Source organism: Eptatretus burgeri, chromosome 17, assembly GCF_056783735.1.
Source record: "Eptatretus burgeri isolate ZD-2024b chromosome 17, Ebu_testis_v1, whole genome shotgun sequence".
Taxonomy (NCBI): Eukaryota; Metazoa; Chordata; class Myxini; order Myxiniformes; family Myxinidae; genus Eptatretus; species Eptatretus burgeri.
The window spans coordinates 46,059,784-46,083,625 of NC_140977.1; the positions used below are offsets into that span (position 1 = coordinate 46,059,784).

General features: G+C 42.9%; 1 protein-coding gene across 1 annotated transcript in view; it reads left to right on the forward strand.

Moving 5' to 3' along the window:
- LOC147009967 (uncharacterized) overlaps positions 1-23,842 on the forward strand; it is a 60,623-nt gene that overhangs the window by 4,457 nt on the left and 32,324 nt on the right. The window contains 1 exon segment of the mRNA XM_085863226.1: positions 10,033-10,140. Coding sequence (XP_085719352.1) covers positions 10,033-10,140 — 108 coding nt within the window.

Below are 23,842 nucleotides of genomic sequence, written 5' to 3' on the forward strand. Positions count from 1 at the left end.
GAGAATGAGTGGACATGTAATCAATCATGAAGTGTGTGCATGTGAGTCTGACTTCTCCTTCTGAGATCTGATTTGTGAGATCTGACACACAGCATTCGCCTATTATATATGTACTGTATAGAGTAGTGTGACATTCCAAAATCATATTTCTGAACAGCAAATAAAAATAAAACGCCTTTTGGGAGCGATCGAGGCAGCGGTTTGTTTCCTTATACACTGCCTGGATTCAATTTATTTTTGTTTTGGTCTGAAAAAATATTACAATTTTTCCAGAAGCTTGGATTTACTTGAAAACTTCCATTTGAGATGATATAACAAAAAGTCGACATAATAATTTTATCTCTCCCAGGATCATTTTCGTGCATCAGGTTGGGACAGACAGACAGACAGATGGCATTCGCCTATGATATATATATATATATATATATATATATATATATATATATATATATATATATATATATACATTTATATACTCAATCGTTTTCTCTGCATGACAAAACGACTAGGAATCGACATGGAGGACCTCCTCGGAAAGCAAAATCTGCTACGAAAAGCTGGTACATCGTCGAGTATGATCTGGAGCTTCTACGGATTTGAAAAAAATCCAGAGAAACCGAGCGAGTTTTTAAATCCGAAGCAAGTTCGATGCGTGCTCTGCAGTAAGAAGTTGTCTTACATGTCGAGTACCTCTGTGATGCACAAGCATCTAAAATCATTCCATCCAAGGGAAGCTCGTGGAATGGAAGGTCATGCTAAACGTGACCGAGACCAGTTGTCGTCATCGGCAAATCGGGAATGGCCATCCACCTGCAATTATTCAGGAGCACGCAAGCCTGCTCAACAGTCACTACTGGTAAGCTACTCCAACTCCCCCCAAACCTATTGCTCAAATTATTTTTTATATTAATGCAAATGGGAATAGTGCTCAACAATTTTTGCTGAAATCGTATCGAGTTATTCGTAATGATTTGCTTTTTTAACATTGTAGTTTTTCTTATGTCTCACAGCACAAGTCTCAATCTCAACTAAAGTAATAATGTAATGATGTCAAGTGTCAACGCAGACATTCGAATGTTGTGTCTGAAATTACTTAACCTCATGATTATGAATTGAGTCTATCCTGTTTTTTCCTCTTCATCTTATTTAGACTCATTTCCAATCTGCGACCCCTTATGCTGCTGGTTCTGCTCGGCACAAGGAGCTTACGACCGCTGTTGCCAGATTCATCGTCAAAGGCATGCGACCAATATACACAGTGGAAGAGGAGGGATTCCGCAACATGCTGAAAATCTTTGACCAGCGCTACACTTTGCCTTCAAGGAAATCGTTCTCATCTGTCATAATCCCTCAGCTGTACAACAATGTGAAGGAGGAAAGTGTTGTACCTCAGCTGCAAGAAGCATCGTATGTAGCGCTCACAACTGACATGTGGACCAGTCGTGCATCTGACAATTACATCGGTGTCACAGCGCACTTCGTCAACAGAGATTGGTCAATCGGCCATTTCACACTTGAGAACGCTGAACTGCCCCCACCACATGACTATGAACACATTGCCAGTGCTATGCACGAAATACTGGAAGACTGGAACTTGAAAGATAAGCTAAGTGCCGTGGTCACTGATAATGCGACAAATATAACCGAGGCGGTGCGTGAGGGCTTAGGATTCCCTCACATTACTTGTTTCGGCCACACATTGAATCTGATGGTGAAAGTTGGCCTGAATTCAGGGGGGATTAAAACCACCCTTGCTCGATGTTCAAAGCTTGTTGAGTTTGCTCGCCATTCGGCAAAAGCTAAATACACTCTCGCGGCTCATCACCACATCATCGACTTCCCAGTACACAACCTTATCCAGGACCTAGACACCAGATGGAGTTCTACGCACGATATGCTTAAGCGTATCCTGGAACAACAGCAGCCAATTTCCAACCTCCTAATCGAGATGAAGAGGAAGGAGTTAGACCTCTCAGATCGTGAAGTTTCGATTGCTGAAAAAATAGTGGAGGTGTTGGAACCTGTGAGAGACATTACGGAGTCTTTCTCTAGTGAGACCTCAGTTACCATATCAGGGATTTTGCCGACCATGTGCTATCTGGAGGGCATCTTCGCCGAGTCAGAAAATGATTTGCCAGAGATAAGGCAGGTAAAGCTGGAGATGGCATCAAAGCTTGGCACCTACTACAGTGACTTTGGAACAAGGCAATATTTACTAACTGCTGATTTTCTGGACGGGAGGTATAAACGCCTTCCCTTTCTCTCAGAAACAGAGAAAATGAGAGTGAAAGCCGTGGTGATGAGGGAAGCCACAACCATCATCGAACAGAGGCGCCAAGCTGACAAACGAGAATTTACTGAAGACAGTCTGGGGGAATTGACTTCAGAACCTCCCAAAAAGAAGAAGAGCTTAGCAGCCCTCATCAACGAAGCATTGGGAGACGTTGGGGAGGAAGACTTGCACCACCCACCACCAGAACGAGAGGCAGAGGATGAGATTGATCGATATCTAGCGGAGGCGAGATTGGGCGCAGATTGTTGTCCATTGAAGTGGTGGAGTTCCAAGGAAGCAAAGTATCCGACACTCGCCGCAATGGCTAAAAAGTACTTGTGTACGCCTGCCATCAGTGTCCCTGCAGAACGTTTATTCAGCGTCTCCGGAAACATCGTAAATGCGAAGCGCACACTGATGACACCGAAAAACATTGGGATGCTGACATTTCTTCATGACAACTTAAAACCATGATAACATGAGGAGAATCATGAAATCATTATTCATCGCTGTAAAAATAATGAAGAACAAATGTCTAGTGATTCCGATCTGGCGAACACCTGTTAAACAAAAGAATGAAAACTGCGTAACAATAAACAATTGCAACAGTGGAACATTATTTCAGGTTTTTCAGGTCATGCTACTGATTTTATTTACTCAGAACATAAATTTTATGCTATGCTTATGTTATTTCCCTTTATTACCTCTGCAACAGATGGTGGATGGAGGTTATGTTTTCACCTCTGTCTGTTTGTCTATCTTTTAGCAGGGTGTCTCAAAAAGTTGTGGACAGGATATGACAAACATGGTGGATGAGTTGGGTCGGTGAGAAGTATAGGCCGATGAGATTTTGGTTGAGGTCCAGAATCAGATCTTTCGGTGGGATACAAAACGTAAATTGTTCAACTTGGCGTTGGTATATAAGCCTTACCGCTCTAACGAGTGCTGTTCCATCCATCCATTGGGACCATACTCTGTGCAGAGCGTTGGTGCTGCCTAAGCAGTCTCCTTGGCTATTGGGCACATTCCTGGACGGGTCGCCACTCCGACACAGTATACCAGCATGTTGGCACTCATTTTGCCGACCTCGGAAGGATGACAGGTCGAGTTAATCCCACCTGGTATTCAACAGCTGAGCAGGATTTGAACTCTGGAGCCTAGGATCCCAAACCCACCATCCTAACCATTAAGCCAACACCAGGCATACGAGTGCCGTTCTGGTTCACTTTGTCATTATACTGCTTTATGCAATCACGCGTTGACTCAGCGTGAGTTGACAAGTTCACCTCAGTGTCAAAGTTTCATTTGTTGAATACAAAAAAGGAAAAAAAAAAAGAAGAAAAAAAGAACACTTTACTGCTTCATTTCACTGAATAGGTTCATGATTTCACCATCTAAATAATAAAGAAGGCCTGAAGGGATATAATCTAAATAGATAAACGCCAGAGGTGGGAGGCCATAAACACAAATAAGGGACAGATAGAATAGAACATAAAAGGGATTGACTCAGGAATAATTTTGCAGCTAAATTAGTAAATCATCACTTGATGATCAATCACAGGGGGAGGGTGGGATTAGGATTGGTTCCTTGATCTGGGCTGATGACGCCTACAGATGTGGAGTTTTGTGTATCACGTGCTATCCGCCTTTGCCTCTAAATATCTCTCTCGCTCTCGCTCTCGCTCTCGCTCTCTCTCTCTCTCGCTCTGTCTCGCTCTCTCTCTCTCTCGCTCTGTCTCGCTCTCTCTCTCTCTCTCTCTCTCTCTCTCTCTCTCTCTCTCTCTCTCTCTCTCTCTCTCTCTCTCTCGCGCTCTCGCTCTCGCTCTCGCTCTCGCTCTCGCTCTCGCTCTCGCTCTCGCTCTCGCTCTCGCTCTCGCTCTCTCTCTTGCTCTGTCTCGCTCTCTCTCTCTCTCGCTCTGTCTCTCTCTTTCTCTCTTTCTCCCTCCCTTCCTTTCTCCTCCTCCACCCCCCCTCTTTCTCATGTATTATTCCTCGTAGTACTTGTTCTGTCAGATTTTAACCGAGAAAAGTTTCTTTTGATGAGGTTGTAATAAACAATGCCAACGAACAGTGAAGGGAAATCAAAATTTTATTCTCTTTTCTTCAGACTGAAAGTTCTCCAAACTTACAACAGATATAACACAAAAATATGTTGAAACTCCACTTAACTCAAAATGTATCACTTTGTTAATAAATGAACACTTCAGTACTTGCATTGTTTTGTAAACCATGTGTGATCATCTGATCAATTGAGGAACCCTCTCCACCACGACCTATATTGACACACACACACACACACACACACACACACACACACACACACACACACACACACACACACACACACACACACACACACACACACACACACACACACACACACACACACACACACACACACACACACACACACTTCCTGCAACATTGCACATGCATAATACAATAACACATCACCAACAGACTTCAATACAATGCACAGTATACACTCAAATCTTCTTTGTGTGCGAATTGATGGTGGACTTTTCAATCTGTGTCGCTTTTCAGCTGACTCAGAAATTTTCAAGAAATATGTTAAATTATTGTATGATGATGATTGTGCAAGTGTGCGTTAATAAGCAATTCAGATTCTGATTTTCAGCAACAATGGCCAACTTTGGTTTATCAAAATCAATTTTTACCTCCGCCACACCAGTACTTCACTTCTGTCCCGCTGTTTGTGAGCAGATACCTCAAAAAGTTGTGCACGGACTTGGCCGAAATTTGGTGGACAGATTGGGTGTGTGACAAGGACGAATTGATTCGACTTTGGTGAAGATCCGGATACGAGAATGTTAAAAAAATTTCTTTAAGTGATTCTTCAGCATTGAGAGACGGGGCCAAAAACGATATATAGTATGATTATGACAAACTTGGTGGATGATTTGAGTTGGTGACAAGAATAATTCTGGTTAAGGTGCGAATGCAGATCCGGCCTATCAGTGGGATGCAAAATGTACTCTGTTCAGCCTGGCTGAGGTATGCACTCCACTGAGTGCAGTTCAAGTCTATTCCGAAATTGATGTTGGCCATCATAATCGTGGCGGTCAATATCTATGCAACAAAGACGATCTTGAAATAATTTTGAAAACCTGTGAAGTTAGCAGCTTTTCCACGGAGGAACAATCTTGTCAACGTCTTAACAATTGCAGAGATGTGTGAAAATGATAGACAAGCAAAATTATATTCTCAATCAACACAGTCTTCAAAGAAATTCCCCTTCGAACCGTAATCGATAAATTATCGGTGCCTTCTTAAACTTAATACCTTCTACTCTTTGAAATTATTTGTTGTAACTTAATGGTTGCGCAAATTATCATAGCATGGTGAATGATAATTATACATACGTTACGCAAACACACACTATGCAACATAACGGGCACACAACTGGAATTGATTCTTAACGGAATCGAGATGACATCCGAGAATCGGAATCGATTCTCCAATGCAGAGACTAGCCTAAGCCTAATGTTGAAGTTCAAAAAAGTGTCATGTCCTTTTTCTCAAGACTACATGATGCAAGGTGTTCTATGAAATCTCAACTTGTATATTTAACACATGAAACTCTACCCTGCAAATCGATATCGAAAATCCTTCTGCTGTTGTGAGATTTGCCCACGTATGCATCTGTTTACATCACCACGTACGTCGTCGACAGACTAAATTGTAGGGGAACAGTCTCCTTGCTCATTTCCAGAGCATTCTGTACCAGAGAAAGGTGTTAACTAGAAGGTATGACAAGAAATTATAATTATCTGTCTGGGAGAACCTCCATCGTGACCACTTCACATGTGGTTGCCATCCCTGAATCGTTTGCTGGTTTTTTTTTTGTGTACAATGTTGAGGCTTGGAGAGGAGAATAAAACATAGAATGGATCAGGATGATACAGAACAAAAGCAACAGTATAAAGAGAGGTGGGAAAAACACACCAATAGCAGGGATGAGGGACAAGACTTTGAGAAATAATGGATGTGGCGAATAATGAGGGTGAGGGGTGGACAAGGTGGACACAACTGCATACTCTCAGGAAGGAAAAACTGGAAACTTGGAAAGATGTGGGATAGGGGAGGGTTAACTGGAATATTTGTGAGGAATATTGTCATAAGTGGATGAATATGGGAAACGCATAGCCTGAATATAGATCTTAAGAAAAAAAACCACCTCACCACCGTCGAGCCTGGCATTTCACTCAAGCCGACTGGCAGGGTCTCCAAGCAGCCATCAAACTTATAGACTGGTCTCCAATCGCTACTTTCTCCAACATCAACTCATCCTGGGAATTCTTTCAAAGAAATTTGCTCTCCCTCATGCACAGATTTATCCCCTCTCGTCTTCAGTTGTCCTACCCTTCCTCCCGCCCTTGGTTCACTGAAGCTTGTGGTGAGGCAGTTGTCCTGAAACAACTTGCCTTTGCCTCATGGAAAGCAAACCCAACTGAGGGTAATCTCAGTTCCTTCCATAAAGCTTGGAACAAGTGTGTATCTACCCTCAGGAGAGCCAGAAAACAACATCTTTCTAAGCTCAAGTCTGAACTTTCAAACCTTTCTCCCTACTCAAAATACTGGTGGCATCCAATCAAATCTGTTTCTGCTGTATGTCCCCCCTCCATCCCCTCCCTTACCTCAAATGGCCGCACTGCTGATACCGCACGTGAAGAGGCTGAATGCCTAAACTCGGTGTTTGCAGCTAAATCTTGTGTCCAAAACCCATCACTTTCTCTCCCCACCTTACCCAGTCGCACCCACCTGTCCCTGGACTCTGTGTCCTTTTCTCCTGTCAAGGTGGAGAGCTTGCTGTCAAACCTCGACTCAGATTCTGCAACCGGTCCAGACGGCATCAGCCCACGTGTCCTAAAAACCTGCTCTTCTGCTCTTTCTCTCTCTCTCTCTCTCTCTCTCTCTCTCTCTCTCTCTCTCTCTCTCTCTCTCTCTCTCTCTCTCTCTCTCTCTCTCTCTCTCTCTCTCTCTCTCTCTCTCTCTCTCTCTCTCTCTCTCTCTCTCTCTCTCTCTCTCTCTCTCTCTCTCTCTCTCTCTCTCTCTCTCTCTCTCTCTCTCTCTCTCTCTCTCTCTCTCTCTCTCTCTCTCTCTCTCTCTCTCTCTCTCTCTCTCTCTCTCTCTCTCTCTCTCTCTCTCTCTCTCTCTCTCTCTCTCTCTCTCTCTCTCTCTCTCTCTCTCTGTTCTATTCACCCTCTCACTTGCTCAAGGTCATCATCTGCCATCTGATTGGAAATCAGCAAATATTACTGCCCTGTATAAAAAAGGTGCAAAAACAGATCCCTGCAACGACAGACCAAGCAGCCTTCTCCCAATCATCAGTAACGTTATGGAATCCATCATCGCTTCAGACATGAAATCCTTCCTCTTCTCCAATGGCTTGATTTCCGATCATCAATTTGGTTTCAGACCAGGTCACTCTACCCTGGATATGCTGCTTCTGCTCTCCCAAGAATGGATGGAGGTCCTCGATGCCAGACATGAAATCCGAGCCGTATCCCTGGACATATCACGTGTTTTTGACATGGTCTGGCACCCTGCCCTGCTCACCAAACTCTTTTCCTATGGTTTCCAAGGCCATATCCACTCATGGCTCACAGACTTCCTCTCCTGTCGCAGTCAACGTGTGGCCCTAAAATGGAGTTCTTTAATCCCCTCTTCCTGTCCAGGCTGGAGTTCCTCAAGGTAGCGTTTTGGGCCCTGTTCTTTTTCTGGTTTTCATCAATGATCTCTCTGACTCTCTGGAAAATTCTCTATATCTCTTTGCTGATGACTCCACCCTCTGCCGTACCATCGGTCATCCCTCAGACCGGCAAACAGCAGCTTCTTCGCTCACTGCAGATCTGGGTAAAATCACAAATTGGTCCAACACGTAGAACCATGTCTTTCAATCCGGACAAATCTCACACTCTCACTATATCTCTCCGAGAGGACCGTTTAGAAACCCCTCCATCCACTTTCTCAACAATCCTCTAGAAGAAGTCCTTTCTTTCAAGCTTCTGGGTCTCACTATCTGCCATGACCTTTTCTGGGAGAGCCACATTTCAAACCTTGCCTCCAAAGCCAGTCGGCGACTGGGAATCCTCCATCGTGCAAAGTCTTTCCTCGGCCCACCTGAGCTCCTGACCACTTACAAAGCTTTCGTCCACAGCCTGATGGAGTACTGCTCTCCCCTCTTGGCTGGTGCTCCTGCCTCCCACCTTTCTCGGCTTCACGCTGTGGAAACCAAGGCATTTCGGATCATTGGCATCTCCCGCAATGAGGCTGTCTTTGAGCCTCTCACTCTCTCACCGCAGGCTGGTCGGTGGTCTTTCTGTCTTCTCCCGTATTCTCTCCAGCCTCCCCCCCCCCCCGAACTGCTCTCTCTCTCTCTCTGCGATTTGTCCCCACCACATTTCCGCAGGGCGCTCAAGGTCCGCCAACAACCCCCTTCTGGTAAAACTACCAAAAACACAAATCACTGCTCATCTTCACTCTTTCATTCCTCTTTTTTCCTGCCTTTGGAATAAACTTCCTCACTCAATTCAATCCCAATCTTCCCTCCAGGCCTTCAAAGCAGCTGTTCACCACCACCTCTTATCATCCCCCATCCAAATCCACGATCTTTTCTACCCCCGATAATCCACCCAAGCCCACCTCCTTCAAATTCCCTGCTTTCCTTCCTGAAAGTCCCTGTAATGTCCATCTTGTATTCCCCATGTTCCCCGCCTCATCCCTCTCCCTTCCACAGATCTAATGTCTCTGTTCCCCACTGTTTGTCCTTCCCACTCCAGCCCCTCTTGTCTCATGCCTCCCTTGCTGTGCGTTGTGTTAGCTCTCACACGAGCCTCGACAAGGTATCCAAAAAAAAAGTTGCTTTAAGAGAAAAGAAAGCCTTCATTGGATTCTTAGGTGGAAAAGACTACTCTTACATTGCACCAAACCTCCATTATATTGGATAGTAAGTACAATGGTGAAGATTTGGCCGTGGGCTGGCCTGATTTGTATTAAAGCCACAAATCAAGGTGTTTGTTAGGATAGAGCAGAGATCATGCATGTGCCTTTGAGCTGTGTGATCTAGTTTTGATTCCCGAAGTGACTATAGCCTATAACTCAGGTATTTTGCGCTCAGGTATTTTGCGCCCAGGTATTTTGTAAATTTATGAGAGTGTCGTCCATTGGATGATAATAACCGAGGGACCCGTCTATGGGCATTGGTTGTTGATGGACAGTAAAGATATCATGATATGGCGATTGTCGCCGGCACCCAAAACAAATTACGAATTCCTGCCATAACCAACTGGGGGGTGGGGGTGGGGGGGAGTAGCAGCATCGGCCCAACATCATTCTTGGAAACAATACAAATGGCAGCAGGGGCAGCACAAAAATGAATGAATGAACTGAAAAGTTTCTTCCCCCAACCCTTGCTTTCATTGTCAATAAAACAATTTATGATCTCTTTTTACTTGTGCATGGCTCCCCATTGAAAATGTGGTTCAATGACCTGGTGTCTTCACCTGGACAGGATTGGAACCGCTGTCAGGTGTGACGCACCCGTAGCCCTTCATGAGCCAAATAGGACTGATGGGCTGAGGACACATCATGTAAAACGATGGCTCAAATTCTCTCCAAGTTAACCCACCAGATTGCAGAACCAAATTGTAATGGTTTTACTCGGTACCTCCCAGCCACCAACCTGCATTCAGGTCAAGTATTACCATGTCATGCTGACTTTGTATTACCCACGACAGATGGAACGGGTCCTGTGGAGGCGAAATGTCTCCGTTACTATGCTCCTCTGGCCTCAAACAGCATTTGCATGAAAGAAGAATTGTTTGAAGTTTTTCATTCTGGAGATGGTGAGCACAGCATGGAATTTTTGTCGTTCTGTTTTTTTTTTCTTCTAAATGAGCACTGTGACAAAACGCTCACTTTATTTCCCTAACTCTCCCATTGTGAAATCTTATTGTGTTAGTACAATGCCATTTTCTTTTTAACTTTATAACAATTTTTGGTGATATTATTTTTGCAAAGGGTTGGTGTTCGAGAGGTTGCACAAGTGTTGTTTGGAGGGTTGATTTCCATTTTGATTGTCAATATTCTGGTCCAGTTATGATCTCACAATGAACACATACGTTCCATGCTATGGTCATTGGATCAAATTTCCCTTCAATGGGTCCCGATCCCTACTCTCCCCTCCCCCCACATGCCTCCCCCCCAACTTCTTTACCCCCTCAAGAACAAGTAAAATAGTGTGGCCACAAGCATTTTTGCTTCTCTATACATTCCTAACATTCATGAAATGTGCGTACATAAGGTTGCTAAATCACCATATATCCCCATGTATAAGGCTCACCTGTGTAAAAGGCACATGGTCAATTTGTCAATCCCTCCTCCCACCCCCCCCTCCCACCCCAAAAAATAGTAGACCTTTACGTAACTAACACATTATATGCCAGCAAATACCACCCGTCATTTAGCTGATGAAAATACTGAAAGAGAGAGAGAGAGAGAGAGAGAGAGAGAGAGAGAGAGAGAGAGAGAGAGAGAGAGAGAGAGAGAGAGAGAGAGAGAGAGAGAGAGAGAGAGAGAGAGAGAGAGAGAGAGAGAGAGAGATAGATAGATAGATAGGGGAATGAGGAAGGGTGGGCAGGGTTAAGGGGGAAAGCAGCGTACCGGGTTGTTACCAGGGTGAAAGTGCTTTCAATCGTCGATTGCGAAAGTGAACTTGTTGCTGTTGCAGACTTTGGATTTTTTTTTTTAATCGCATTGTCAACTGTCACTAATAGGTACTCTCTCTGGTGTTTGGTTTTCACATATTGGACGTATTACAGTGATGAGCAAGGTCTATTGAACAAAGTGAGCATGCAGCTTTCGAACTGTCTTCTTTAACCTTCCCGAAATAGTTCCAAACTGCACTTCTGGACATTTTGAACGACGTGTTGTCAAAACTTTATCAGTCGATTTATTGCCTACCCGACAGCGAGCAAAGCAATCGGCACACTTCACCGGCCAACTCCAAATGCCATGCTATTCATTCAAAAAGGGGCGTGTTTAGTTTGCAAGTGATTTGCTTTTGCTGCTATATTTCAAATGGGATGCCCCAAGGGCGTGTTCCTTTTCAATTAATACATTACCAGGCCACGTGTAACCAGAACATGCCCAACAGGAAGGAAAAACAATTTCCCTGAAAAAAACGCTCCTTTCTCTGAAGTAGGAATAACTCGGAATCGACGTCGATTTCAGTTCACTTCTTGATTGGTTGGAATCGTGTTTGGAATCATGGTTGTAATTGATTACAGTACTTTGGAATAGATTCTGCCCACCAATATTAAGCACTCAAGCAAGCACTCCAACAAAACGGTTCATAAAGAATGGCTGGCTGGGTCATACGAAGCACGATCCAGAGACAAACGGAGATGCCCAGAGTATCAAACAATGTCCGAATTGGACAAACGAAGACTTTTTTAATATTTTTTATTTTTAGCAGTTGGAACTGCGGTTAAGCTCAATTCCAGTTTAAATTTTTGAAATTCGGCTCGGTTCAGAGATTCTCGAGTTCAGAGTTCAGAGATTCTAACACTGACACACACACACACACACACACACACACACACACACACACACACACACACACACACACACACACACACACACACACACACACACAGACAAAAAATGACATTTATTGATTAGATAGTGGGATTGTATGTGAATTGTTGCACACTTTAAAAAAAACAAAAAACTAATGGTTCTCTTTCTTCCTTTACGTATTTACATTATAGAACGATCAATGGAGCTGGCTGAAAACTTTGATTTGAGATGTTCTCGGTCTCCCTCCGACAATGTGACTTTAAAAGGGAGAAGAATTAAGATGAATGAACAAGAATATTTTCAAGAGAACAAATGTCCTTTAAGTTGCAAAAACACAAGGGATTGTAAAAGTCAATCGAGGGGTTATGCAAATGAGAAGCTGTTCGACATCGACGCCCGTCAAAAAGTGTTTGGAACATCACCCGCTCGAAAAAAGCACCAACAAATCCACACGGGCAAAACCCAACATTTGTACAAACGGATCTTGTACAAGAGGGCCTTGAAGATTTACAAGAATGACAATCCATTCAAGTGCCCTTTTTGTCAAAAAGCTTTCCGTTTCCCTTCGGACCTTAAGATACACGTGACGATTCACACGAGCGAGAAATCGCACACGTGTTCTGTATGTGGGAAACGTATCTCACGTATCCCTCTTCTCTGAAGAAACACGAAATGACTCATGTAGCAAAAAAGGCCGTGTGAACGCATCATTTGCAAAACCACTCGTCACAACTTTGCGTTGAAATTGCATTACGGTGTTAAACGGACATCCCGAGTGAGAGGTTCATCCACCTGTTTGTGAAGTAGTGCACTGTTTTGATTCTTCTTCTTCGTTCGTATGCAGCACAAGGCTGTGGTTTTGCATCATTGACTAAGGGAGTGGCTTGTGCCTCCAACGCAATGCCCTCTGCTGGTTAGGATAGGAATTTGTAATTTGGCCAGGGTGCCAGCGATAGCTCGCCTACTCTTCAGGAAGGATGGGATCTTCGATGACCACCATCGAATGCAAGCAGATGGGATGCCCTTTTAACGTCTATCGGAGGGACAGAGCACGCACATTGATGAAACGCCGGGATGACAGTTTATAGCTGGGTCGGGATTTGAACCCAGCCGAGACATCTTAGAGGTGAGTGTACCTACCTCAATGGCCGAGGCCATCATGTCAGCCAACTCTTCTGATGGCATCATGCCACACCAAAGGTGTTCAGGCTATCTAGTTCCGAAACAATATGTGGCTTTCTCCTTATAGGACGCACTACTAAAAGGAGTGGAAAAAAAAGATGTGCAAAGTATCATTTACGTTTCAAAAAGTAATATTTTTCTTTGTCGATTTGTTTATTTGCATGATGCACAGAGCAGAGCAAGATGCTGTGAACATTCAATGAAGCTGGTCTTCATTATTCGACAGGTTATTTGGAAATGGCAGTTAAGGAGTTTGTTGTGTTGGAGGCCATTCAAATATGTGATGTTTGTCAAAAAAAGAGACTATATCGTAAGTTGTTATCAAAAGAGACTTGAAAATGTTCACTCCGTTAAGAAGTCACACGTTGGTTTTCCTTTGATACGAGAGCATGACACGTGAGATGCTCGCACTGGCAAAAAAAACCCGATACTGGTGTTCCATTTGAGATGATGCCTTCACTGCTTCATCTTATCTGAAGATGCGCAAGATGAATCCCAAAGTCAATTTTATCAACAATTTTACGTTATCAGTGCAGGCGAAGGGTAAGGCCGGCAGTCATCAAGAATGACCACTTGTAAACAAGGGAAGTGAATAAGTCAACTACACTGGAGTGGAGAAGTACCGCATTATAAAGGAAGGAAGATTATTCCCACCATGAGTCATTCATAAGACATCTGGATTTTGTTTTGTTTTCACTGACGTGGAAATTCTCCTGGGACTAACCTGACTTCCTGAAGCTTACAAATCGGTAATCCAGCTGCCTTCAGTTGGGTTTGAACCCACAACATCTGGGATACTAGTCTGGTATCATTACCAATTGGCCACCACTGAACCCAAAATACATGAAGGTGTCTTGTACAAAAGGGAACATCGATGTGAAGATCCTGGTGGATTAAGTCTAAACGCTTTCTAAGGTTTCACTCGTGGCAAAGGATACATTTATTGATTTACTGTTGCCTTAGCAACGGTAGTCAAGTGGTGGTTGAAAGGGAAGTAATTGGAATGAGAACAGGAAATGGGGAAAGAGGTTGTAAACATCATCACGAGTACTACGGTGTTATTGCTCATAATTTCTCGAACCATACAATTCATTCATAATGCTTGAGGTTCTTCAACATCCTTGTATGCTGTGTCCACCCTGCACCAAGAAAATGCTGCATTTCAAAGCATGTTGTTCTTCAGATCCCATGATATTGTTACGGCTGTGGAAATTCGCATTACACCATAAAGGGCCCTCAGGTGAGATATCTCGATAGGTACATGCGTAGTTAGCCCAAACCCATTGTATAGAGGGAATTTATGTGATCCATTCGGGCTGCAATCCTCCAGTTAGTCGTTTTTCTTTCTCTATCTTTTATTTCAAACAAACAAAAACCGCCAACGATGCTGGTGGGCTTTTCCCGCCATTCTTCCCCGCGCTTGGTGTGAGGGAAGGGGGGGGAAGGGCGGCTTGCCGCTGATTGGTGGATGGACAGCGTGAGGCGGTCAGGGTGAGGGAACGCCCCTTTTCGAGAACCCTCTCGAAGGAGGGTGGAGCCGAAAACGGGGCGGAGTGAAGGGCGGAGCCCCGCGCTATAAAAGACGGACACGGGCGGGGCGTGTTCTCTCCCTCTTCCTGCTCTCTCCCTCTTCCTCTCGCTCTTCCTCCACTCGCTTCCTCCTCCTCTTCCGCTTCGCTCGTCTGTGTGTGGTTGTTGGTTGGTTGGTTATTCCCTTGTCCCAGTGGGGTGGCTTCAGGTCTCGCTCTCTCCCTGACTCGTGTAACTCGCCTCCGTCTGAAGTCGTTGTTGGGTCCTCGCCGAGCTGTGTTGTCGTGGTCGAGTGTCTCTGCGTCGGTGTGGAACTTGCAGAGCTCGTTGAAGTCGAGCTGTGTCGTCGTTGAGTCGGCAGTGGAGGACGGCGAAGGAGACGGAGCTCGGAGTGGAGGTCGTGGGAGGAGGACCCGACGGCCGCACCAAGGGAAGTCCTTTCTTTTCTTTGGGTTTGTGTAAATGACTGTGGGTGGTGCCTGTCCTTAAAGTAGTATTGTTTTAAGTGTTGCCGTGTGTCAGGTTTAGTCGGGATATCTCTTTTGCCTGTGATTGTGTGTACGTATCATTTCTTGCTTTTGCTTTACATGTGCATTTTGATTATTGTGACTATAAATACGTGCCTTCCGTGCTGGTCTGTGTGAATTAAACGTGCTTGTGTGAACTTGTTCCCCGATTCGCTGCGTCCTTTCCTTTGTTTGACTCTCCATCTTGCATCACGTAAGGGGTTCGTAGTGGGTTCAACATCCCGGTAATTAATTGGAACTGTCAAGGCTGATGATAACACCGCTCGGTTATCACTGTAGCACGGAACGGACCGCTTCGGCGGTTTGTGTCTGGAGTCGGCCTGTGGCGTGGTACGATCGCCCGGTCGACCACTCGCGCAGGTACTTAGGTAGATCGAATTTGGCGAGCAACCCTATCCTGCACGGGTGGGCAATTGGCACGATCGTGGTGAGGTTAACCCCCCACCCGTGACAAGCTCCCGGCGTTGTTCCGAGAGGGTCACGGCTGAATTGTCCGTTCCAGTGGGCGAGGCAGCCGCCATTCGAGTCGAGCGGCCGATCGCACACCGGCGGGCGCGAATTTGCAACAATATAATTTTAAAAGAATAGGACATTGTGTAGCAGTATCCTGCCCAAATTTGCGCTGCAGCAAATGTGATTCTTGTTGACTTTGCTTATTTGATGAGATTTAAAAATATATATTTTTTTTTACAAGGGTCAGGCACATTGATGAGCTCAATGACAAAGGGTATCAGATTTACTGACTACTAAATAAGTGGCAGATGGAGACTCTAGAGTGTCTCAGTGAAGATGCACAAGAGGAAAGGAGGAATAACATAAAAGGGCAACAGTGGCCCAGGAATCAGCATGCAGTGCAGAAGAGATCATGGATGTGCATGGGTGAGCACATCGGGTAGTGATGGGCAGAACATCTGAAAGACTGAAGTGAGGAGGGCGAGACAGTGGATGTGGAGCCGATTCCACAGCTGAAAAGAAGGAACTGGAAGTCTTTTGTATAACTCACCCGGGGTTTGAACCAACGACCTGACACAATCAGAGCTAACCATTAAGCCACCGAGTCTGGTTATGTGTAAAAGATTGAATAGTTTGATTGAGTAGGTTCGAGAGAAAGGGAGGATATTGTTACGAATCTGGAAGCTTACTGCACTCAACATTCAGGTCCTTAAAGAACAGTTATATCAGAAAGTGTGTGTTTATAGTTAGGGTCCCCTACCTGTGTCTAACGGGAATTACATGTGTGTGCTGCGGAGTTTCGCTGACAACAAATCTCCTTAACTTCACTTCACGTCACACACCAACGCCTTTGCCCACGTGTATTCGACCACGTACGTGGGCGGAGATTTCCATCGCCTCAGACCGGGACTCCGCGCAGGAAGGCAGGGGCGTGCCCCTTGTCCAATCACGCCACAGAAAGCGACTTTCCCACGGCATGCTGGCCAATGGGGGTTGAGATGGCCACAGAGCGACTTTCCCACGGCACGCCGGCCAATGGGGGTTGAGATGGCCACAGAGAGCGACTTTCCCATGGCACGCCAGCCAATGGGGGTTAAGATGGCCACAGAGAGCGACTTTCCCACGGCACGCTGGCCAATGGGGGTTGAGATGGCCACAGAGAGTGACTTTCCCATGGCACGCCGGCCAATGAGGGTTGAGATGGCCATAGAGAGCGACTTTCCCACGACACCCCGTCCAATGAGGGTGGAGAGTGCCTCAGACGGCAATTTGCTCACCCCGGACGACGCCAGGCTGGGTGAAAGAGTGTGGTAAAAGGGTCGTGGTCGTGGTCGTTGTGGTGGTCATTATCATCGTGTTGCGGGTTCGAGTCCTGCCGAGCTAGATCATCGTCTCCTCTGATCTTTTCCTTGGTTTTGGTCGATTGGTGCGTGGCCGGTTGGAGAGCGCGGTACCTGGTGCTTGGAGCGGCATCGTGTTGCGGGTTCGAGTCCCGCCGAGCCGGATTGTCAAAGACCACACGAGGTGGACAGGTCCATACACAGGCTCTGGTCTCCAGCTCACCTGTCCTCGAGCTGGAAGCCTTCAATAAAGACCCGACGGGTCCATTTCTGTGTCTGTGTGTGGGCCCGTCTTTAAGTAGCAACTGTATAAGTGCTTTTGCTTGTACATTGACTGCATTTCTTATAGTCGGATAACTCTTCTCTTCTGTGTTACCCTCCCTGCCTATTGTAAATAAATATCCCTTTTGTTGAATGTATCAGTTCATTTCTGTGTTTCTTTCATTGGCTTAGCACGGTTTGTGTTGGGAAATTGGGAAATGGTAAATTGTGCATTTGGACCAACGGGTCTTGGTAACCATCCGTTCGGGCTACGCATGGTTCGAGCACGATAACGGCTCCGCTCGAGGCCTGCCAAGGGTGTGAATTCCCCGGAAGCTTTGCCGCATGGATACTTAGGTATATTGAAGTTGGCAATTAACCCTATTCCACGCGGTCCTGTAAGGGACCCGTGCCTTTCGGAGTTCTCCAAGGAGCACAATCTAAATTCCGGGTGTTCAGTGGAGCCGACTCTACTGCTCCACCTCGCGGTTGTGCTCGCCACCGACACTCTGCCCGACAACAATATGATCCTCCTCTCATTATAGTAGTGAAGCCAAGGTGTTCCAGGATCTGTCTCTCTCCCCCTCTCCCCCTCTCCCCCTCTCCTCCTCTCCACCTCTCCCCCTCTCTCTCTCTCCCTCTCTCCCTCTCGCTGTCCAGAGAAATTGAGTCAATCATTCGATTTTTAATTATTGTGCAGAGACAGGGTGAGAACTTGTGTGACTTGTTGGTGATGACCGCCATGTTCCAAGTACCTGACCAGCCCATTATTTGGTCCAGGTTTGATGATAAGGATTCAGCAGTTGCTAGTCTTTTATAAGAGCGATGCACCGTTATGCACAGGATGGAGTCATCGGCAAAATAGTAAAGTTGGTTTTCTAGAAAATCAGATCATTGATTATTATAGATAAAAAATAAATGTAGATCTGTTTGAATCTTCTCTCTGCCAGTCATCCCCATTCGAGTGAAACTCTCAAATTCCAGGATCGCTGCTCACCTCCACTCAGTCATTCTTCTTTTTTCCTGCCTGTGAAACCAACTTCCACATCCTCTTCAATCTCATTCTTCCCTCCAGGGCTTCAAGACAGCTGATCACCTTCTTAGGTCATTCCCCATCCACAACCATAATCTTTTCTACCATCATTAACCCTCTTCAAGCCCACCTCTTTCTGAGTTTCCAGTTTTTTCTTCCACTTCTGTGATTGAGAGTTTGTGGCTATCTCCATCGTGTTTACCCCCTGTCTATTTCACTCGCCCTCATTCTTCCCCACGTCCCTTATTGGTCTCTCCCCAGAGGGTGTGTGCGTGCATGTGTGTGTGTCCATCTGTGTCTATATAGTTTTGTCGATATGCTTCCCATGGAGAATATTTTATTGCTAACTTTGACATCATCAGTCACATGGTATGGCAGCCACATTGGATTAAAGGAAAAAAAATTGGACATACTTTTCTCCAAAACCGCTCAAAAAAAAACATGAAACTTTGCATATGTCAACTCCCCATGGGGTATCTGGGGTGATAACGATGATGTCATTCGGATAAGTGGTATTCCAGCCATAATTTGTTGAATTGAAATTCTTGTCCAGAAAAAATATCGAACTTCATATATGTGATCTATGTATGACCCGATGTGAGTGAAGTAACGATGGTATTTTTGCTCAGAATGAACGCGTGAGGTGAGACTATGCGCTTTACGATTGCCGCTCTAGTTTCTCGAAGTCTCCCTCCATTTTGTCCTTCAACACTGCTCTCGGTGTGTTTCCTCACCCACTCCCCCCCGCCCCCCTCCTCTTTATATTGTTATTTTTCATTCTGGTAGGTCCTGGTCTGTTCTGTGTTCTCGCTGCGGCATGACAGAAAAAGGTCTAACAAGCTGTCTTGTGGAACCCAGCCTGAAGGGAAATAGCATTGTAAAGAACTCATCAAGGGCCACCCACTCTTTCCAGTCATAGAAAAAGATCGGACAACCACTTGAGCAGGGAACCTCAGAGAGCAAATTAAAAGGACTTGATGATCAACGCTGGATGCCATACGGTATCAAAAGCTCGAGAGATATTCAAAGAAATGGCTCAAAAGTCTTGTTTATGCTTCAGAGCATTCATCCACTGTTGTATCAGAGTAATATCTTCAAGATGGAATGGGCAGGTACAAAGCCAAACTGGCTGTTAGAGTAGAAATAGTGCATGAGGTCGGCTGCAATAATGGACTCTATTACTTTGCTTATGATGGGGAGAAGGATGGTAGGTTTGTAATGGAGGGGATCTATTTTAGAACCTTTCTCATGGATATGAACGAGGTTTGCAACTTTCAAAAAGAAGAAACGTGCCCATTCAAGAAGGAAAGAGGAGAGCTGGTGTGATAGGACTGAAGCGCAGTTCCTGAGGATTACAGCACTTGTGCCACGAGGACGAGCTGCGGAAAAAAGTGTCGAGTGGGGTCAGAAACTTCTCCACAGATGTTGATGTTGGAGGGGATGCTTTGGTGTGGGTATGTTTCAGAAATTATTTTGCACCTTAATTACCTTGTGATCGAACTATATGGCTACAGAATAAGAAGTATATGATTGTTACATAATTATGAAAGCATGTCAAGTGAGAATTGTTTTTTTTTAAGCGACAAGACGCACGAGCATTTCCTTGAGACCAATAGTCCACCTAGTTTGGCTTAGCCAGAGGGTGTAAATGTTTTGTCCTTTCTAAAATCATTAAAGATTTTTTTTCCAAGATGAATACTTTATTTTGCAATAAATGATGCACCAAGGCTTGATCTTGGCACAATGTGAGAAGATTTCTGTCATATCTACATCTGTCTACATCAATGCAAGTTGTACAATTGTGTCTGAACGGGGTAAACGTCATAACCGCAGCACATCTAATGCTGAACCATGGCATACAAGATAGAGAGTTGGGAATAGGGGGTTGAGGCTTTGTGGGATGTTGAGAACTTTGGGATGGGAGGAGGGGTTGGGAACTTGAAGAAGAAGGGGAGCTGTAGACCTGGGGTGGGGCATGAGGAGGGGTTGAGAGTTGAGAATAAATGGGGTTCTGAGGCAGCCATTCAAATGAATGGGGGAAAAGGGAAAAAAAAACTTTCTGACTCAAGCCCCAAAAGCCCAAAATGGGAGATTGATTTTCTCCCCACTAATCCCCTTCCCTCCCATACAAGCAAATGTAAAATTGAGACTTACTGATTAAAGCACTTCTTTCCTTTCATATTTTCATTCCACTCAAAGAGCAAACCAATAAATATTTGCCCATGTTCTACTTTGGAGAATAACCTCATTTTCCAATTACATTCATCACCATCGAGTATATTCACAATTATTACTTTGGAACTTAGTTCTTGGTTTAAATGTCATTGTTGAGCAGAAATGAAATGATAAACTTTTCTCAATGCTTTTATTTGACCACCTCCTGGGCCACATATCATTTTGAGATTGTAGTAAATTGTTTTTCCATTGTTCAATTGATAACCATCAAAGTTTTCAGTCCATTCAAGGATATTAAATTTTTTCTTTACATCCTCCAACTTATTTGTAATTGAATGTATCCACTTATTTGTTTTATCGACTTTTACCCCGGTTATTTCTTCAATAAGACTGATTTGATATTTCTCACATTCTTTATGTTTCCCATTTAAATACCAAGACTGATTAGATCTCCACTCTTTGGTTTGGTTATTGCTTGATTCTATCATTTATAAATCAGTAAAAAGACGGCGGAAGCCTGTTAAAACTCCCAACCCAATATCTTAACACTTATACTTATAACCATAAGGGAGACTATTGATTCCATTCTCCAAAATATATATTTTATCATCAAAAGCTCCAAATGCTTTCTTACTTATCTCTTCTGAATATAATTGATGTTTATAACTTCTTATTGTATTCATTTCAATATTGTATTCATATTGTATTCATTTTTCTGTACTCTTCCTTCTTTAAGGTTAAACAGTTGTAATAATGTTTAAAGTTTATTGTTTCCTTGATTATATTTTTCTTTATTCCCTTTAGCTTCTTATCACACCTTTCAATGTTATTATTATCAATATACGTAAAAGCAAAAGACTTTGATCTCAATCCTATAAATTCACTCATGACCTTCCCACCCAATTCATCTTTAAACTTACCAATAACCTTTTCATTCATTGATGAAAGCAACACATCACCTGACTTGTAATTGCTTGTATCATATATATCAATGTTATCAATCATATCCTCATGTACATCATTTGTCTTAATTTCTAATATAAAAGTATCTGTATCCATATATAACAATGACACATTATCCTTATACTTTGACTTTAAATTATTATAGTTATAGTCATAAATTAACGACTTTGACAAGTCAAGAATTGATGTTCCAATATAAATAGGTTTATCCATTTCAATACTCTCTTTTTTTCAACTGAATAGCACAAAAGTTCTCTGAAAACACCTCTGCTCGCTCAAAACTTAGTCCATTAATTAACTTTGAAGCGTTTCCAAGATGTAGCAAGTCTTGTGCTTTGTCGATTCCGAACATTTTCCATAGTCTTTCCAAATACAACATTATTCATTAATTTATAAAAGTCCTCAAAATCTGTTTTTGCTTCTGTTCTCCTTTTTGTATTAACATCAATATACTTCTTTAACCAATGACTTTGTTTAAATTTCCAAATCTGATGAATTTTCCTCACTCTCAACCCAGCAGATAAATATTGTCTCAAGTTCCTTTGATGCAAAACATAACTTTCTTTATCATTTAATGTAGTAAGTAGTTTTTCTGGAGATTTACCTTTTATATTGAATGACTGTTGGTAATCACTTAACCATTCTTTTCTTGGACTTTCTTTATCAGGGGCAAAAGGTAGGTCTTTGTTTGTGATGAAGTTCTTCTGGAATATTTACATGAACCTCAAAATAATATCCAACTTTGGCTTCATCCAATTCTTTTTGAGAGGAGACAACAATGTCTTGTAAAACTTTTTCATAATGTTTTTCTTTAAGCCATTTAAGTTTTCCATAAGGTAAAGATTGAGACATAGCCCACCCATACAAATTGTTAGCATCATAATACATCAGGTAAGAGTTGTGCTCATTCTTATTATAATCAGGAAGATATTTGTTATTTGCTTTGGCATATCTCTTGGAACATACTTGAGATATTCCTCCTCTTTTAGCCTTCTCTGTCATTAAAAACATATCTATATCACTAATTAATTCCAAATTTTGTTTTGTCATTTTTAACATAGCACTCCAAGCCAAACCCAGGGCTGTGTAATAGTGAACAGGGTCTGATCCATTAAAATTTTTATTATGACAGACTGTTCTAAAAGTTTCAAACACATCAGGCAATAACAATACATCAGTTTTAAGATACAAATCATGATGTTCTCCAAGATTCTTTATATTAAACTTCTCCCAAACCTTTTAACTTGTGTATAATCTATCGGAAATATGAGTTTTATTCAACTTGCCATAGAAACTTTCCCTTGAAGGAAGTTGTGTTTCTTTAAACTTCTCAAATGAATCCATATAGTCATACGGATATATTCCCTTTTGTGAGAACGGATCAATCACTTCTTGATTTGAGAAATGTGATTTAAGATTCGGTAAGTTTTTAATATTTGATGCTAATTTAGATAATGGACTTGCCATAAACTTGTATGTGTCAAGAAATCTGATATGGGGGATGTATGAATTGTTTTTGTGAATGAGATGTATTTTTGATCTGTGTTAGGAATGGCAGAAATATCTCCAGATGTCTTTAAAAGTTCATTCATAAATAGATGTGTGTCATGGTGAGCGTTGTTGTGAAGAAAGACAGGAATAAAGTTTGGGGGCTTGTAATTAAGATTACAACGGGAATAAGCTGGACCACTATATTTTCCAGTTAGATGACAATGATCCCGAACTTTGACCTTTTCCTCACAAATATGACAGATACTGTTCTTTCTAAATTCCCTTTTCTCTCCCTTTGTTCATGACTGGTTTATAGGTTTTAACCATTATTTCTCTTCGTCTTATACAGTCTTTTTCCAATCGTCTTACAAACTCCTCTGAGGAATCTTCTCCTCTATAAAGTTCTAACTTTATTCATCACCAACAGATGATTTGATATAATAACAGAAACCACAAGGAGTATGTTTTTGATATTTATTTGTGTATGATTTATTTGGATTTGGAGAAACAGTATCTATCTTTTCAAGGATACTTTCAAAATCAGCATATATCACAAACTGATGTTTTATAGATTTGTTAAAATCTTTGAATGATATGTTTGAACCTGCTTTTGGTAAATTGATTACGGTTGACTTATGATTCCTACAATATTTCGAATGTTGATTTAATCATTCTTTTGTATGAAAGGAGTTGAGACATCTCTTCCAAGGATACGTTTTACATTTTCTCTTGTATAGTTTTGATTTGGTTAATCTTGATAAATTTTTGATGAAAGCGTAATGTGATTTTTCCTTTGAAGTAAAGTCGAGAAGGTCAATGTGTGTTTCATCATTTTTGTAGTTGTTTGAAATTTTTAATATCTGAACTTTGTTTGTTTCCATTAATCCATATACATTAACAGATAGATTATTCATTTTCTCAAATTTAGGAAGATCTCGCAATGACATTGGAAACTTAAAATTTTTAATGTTTAATGTATTCTCGTATTTCTTATAATGTTCAACCCTTTCAG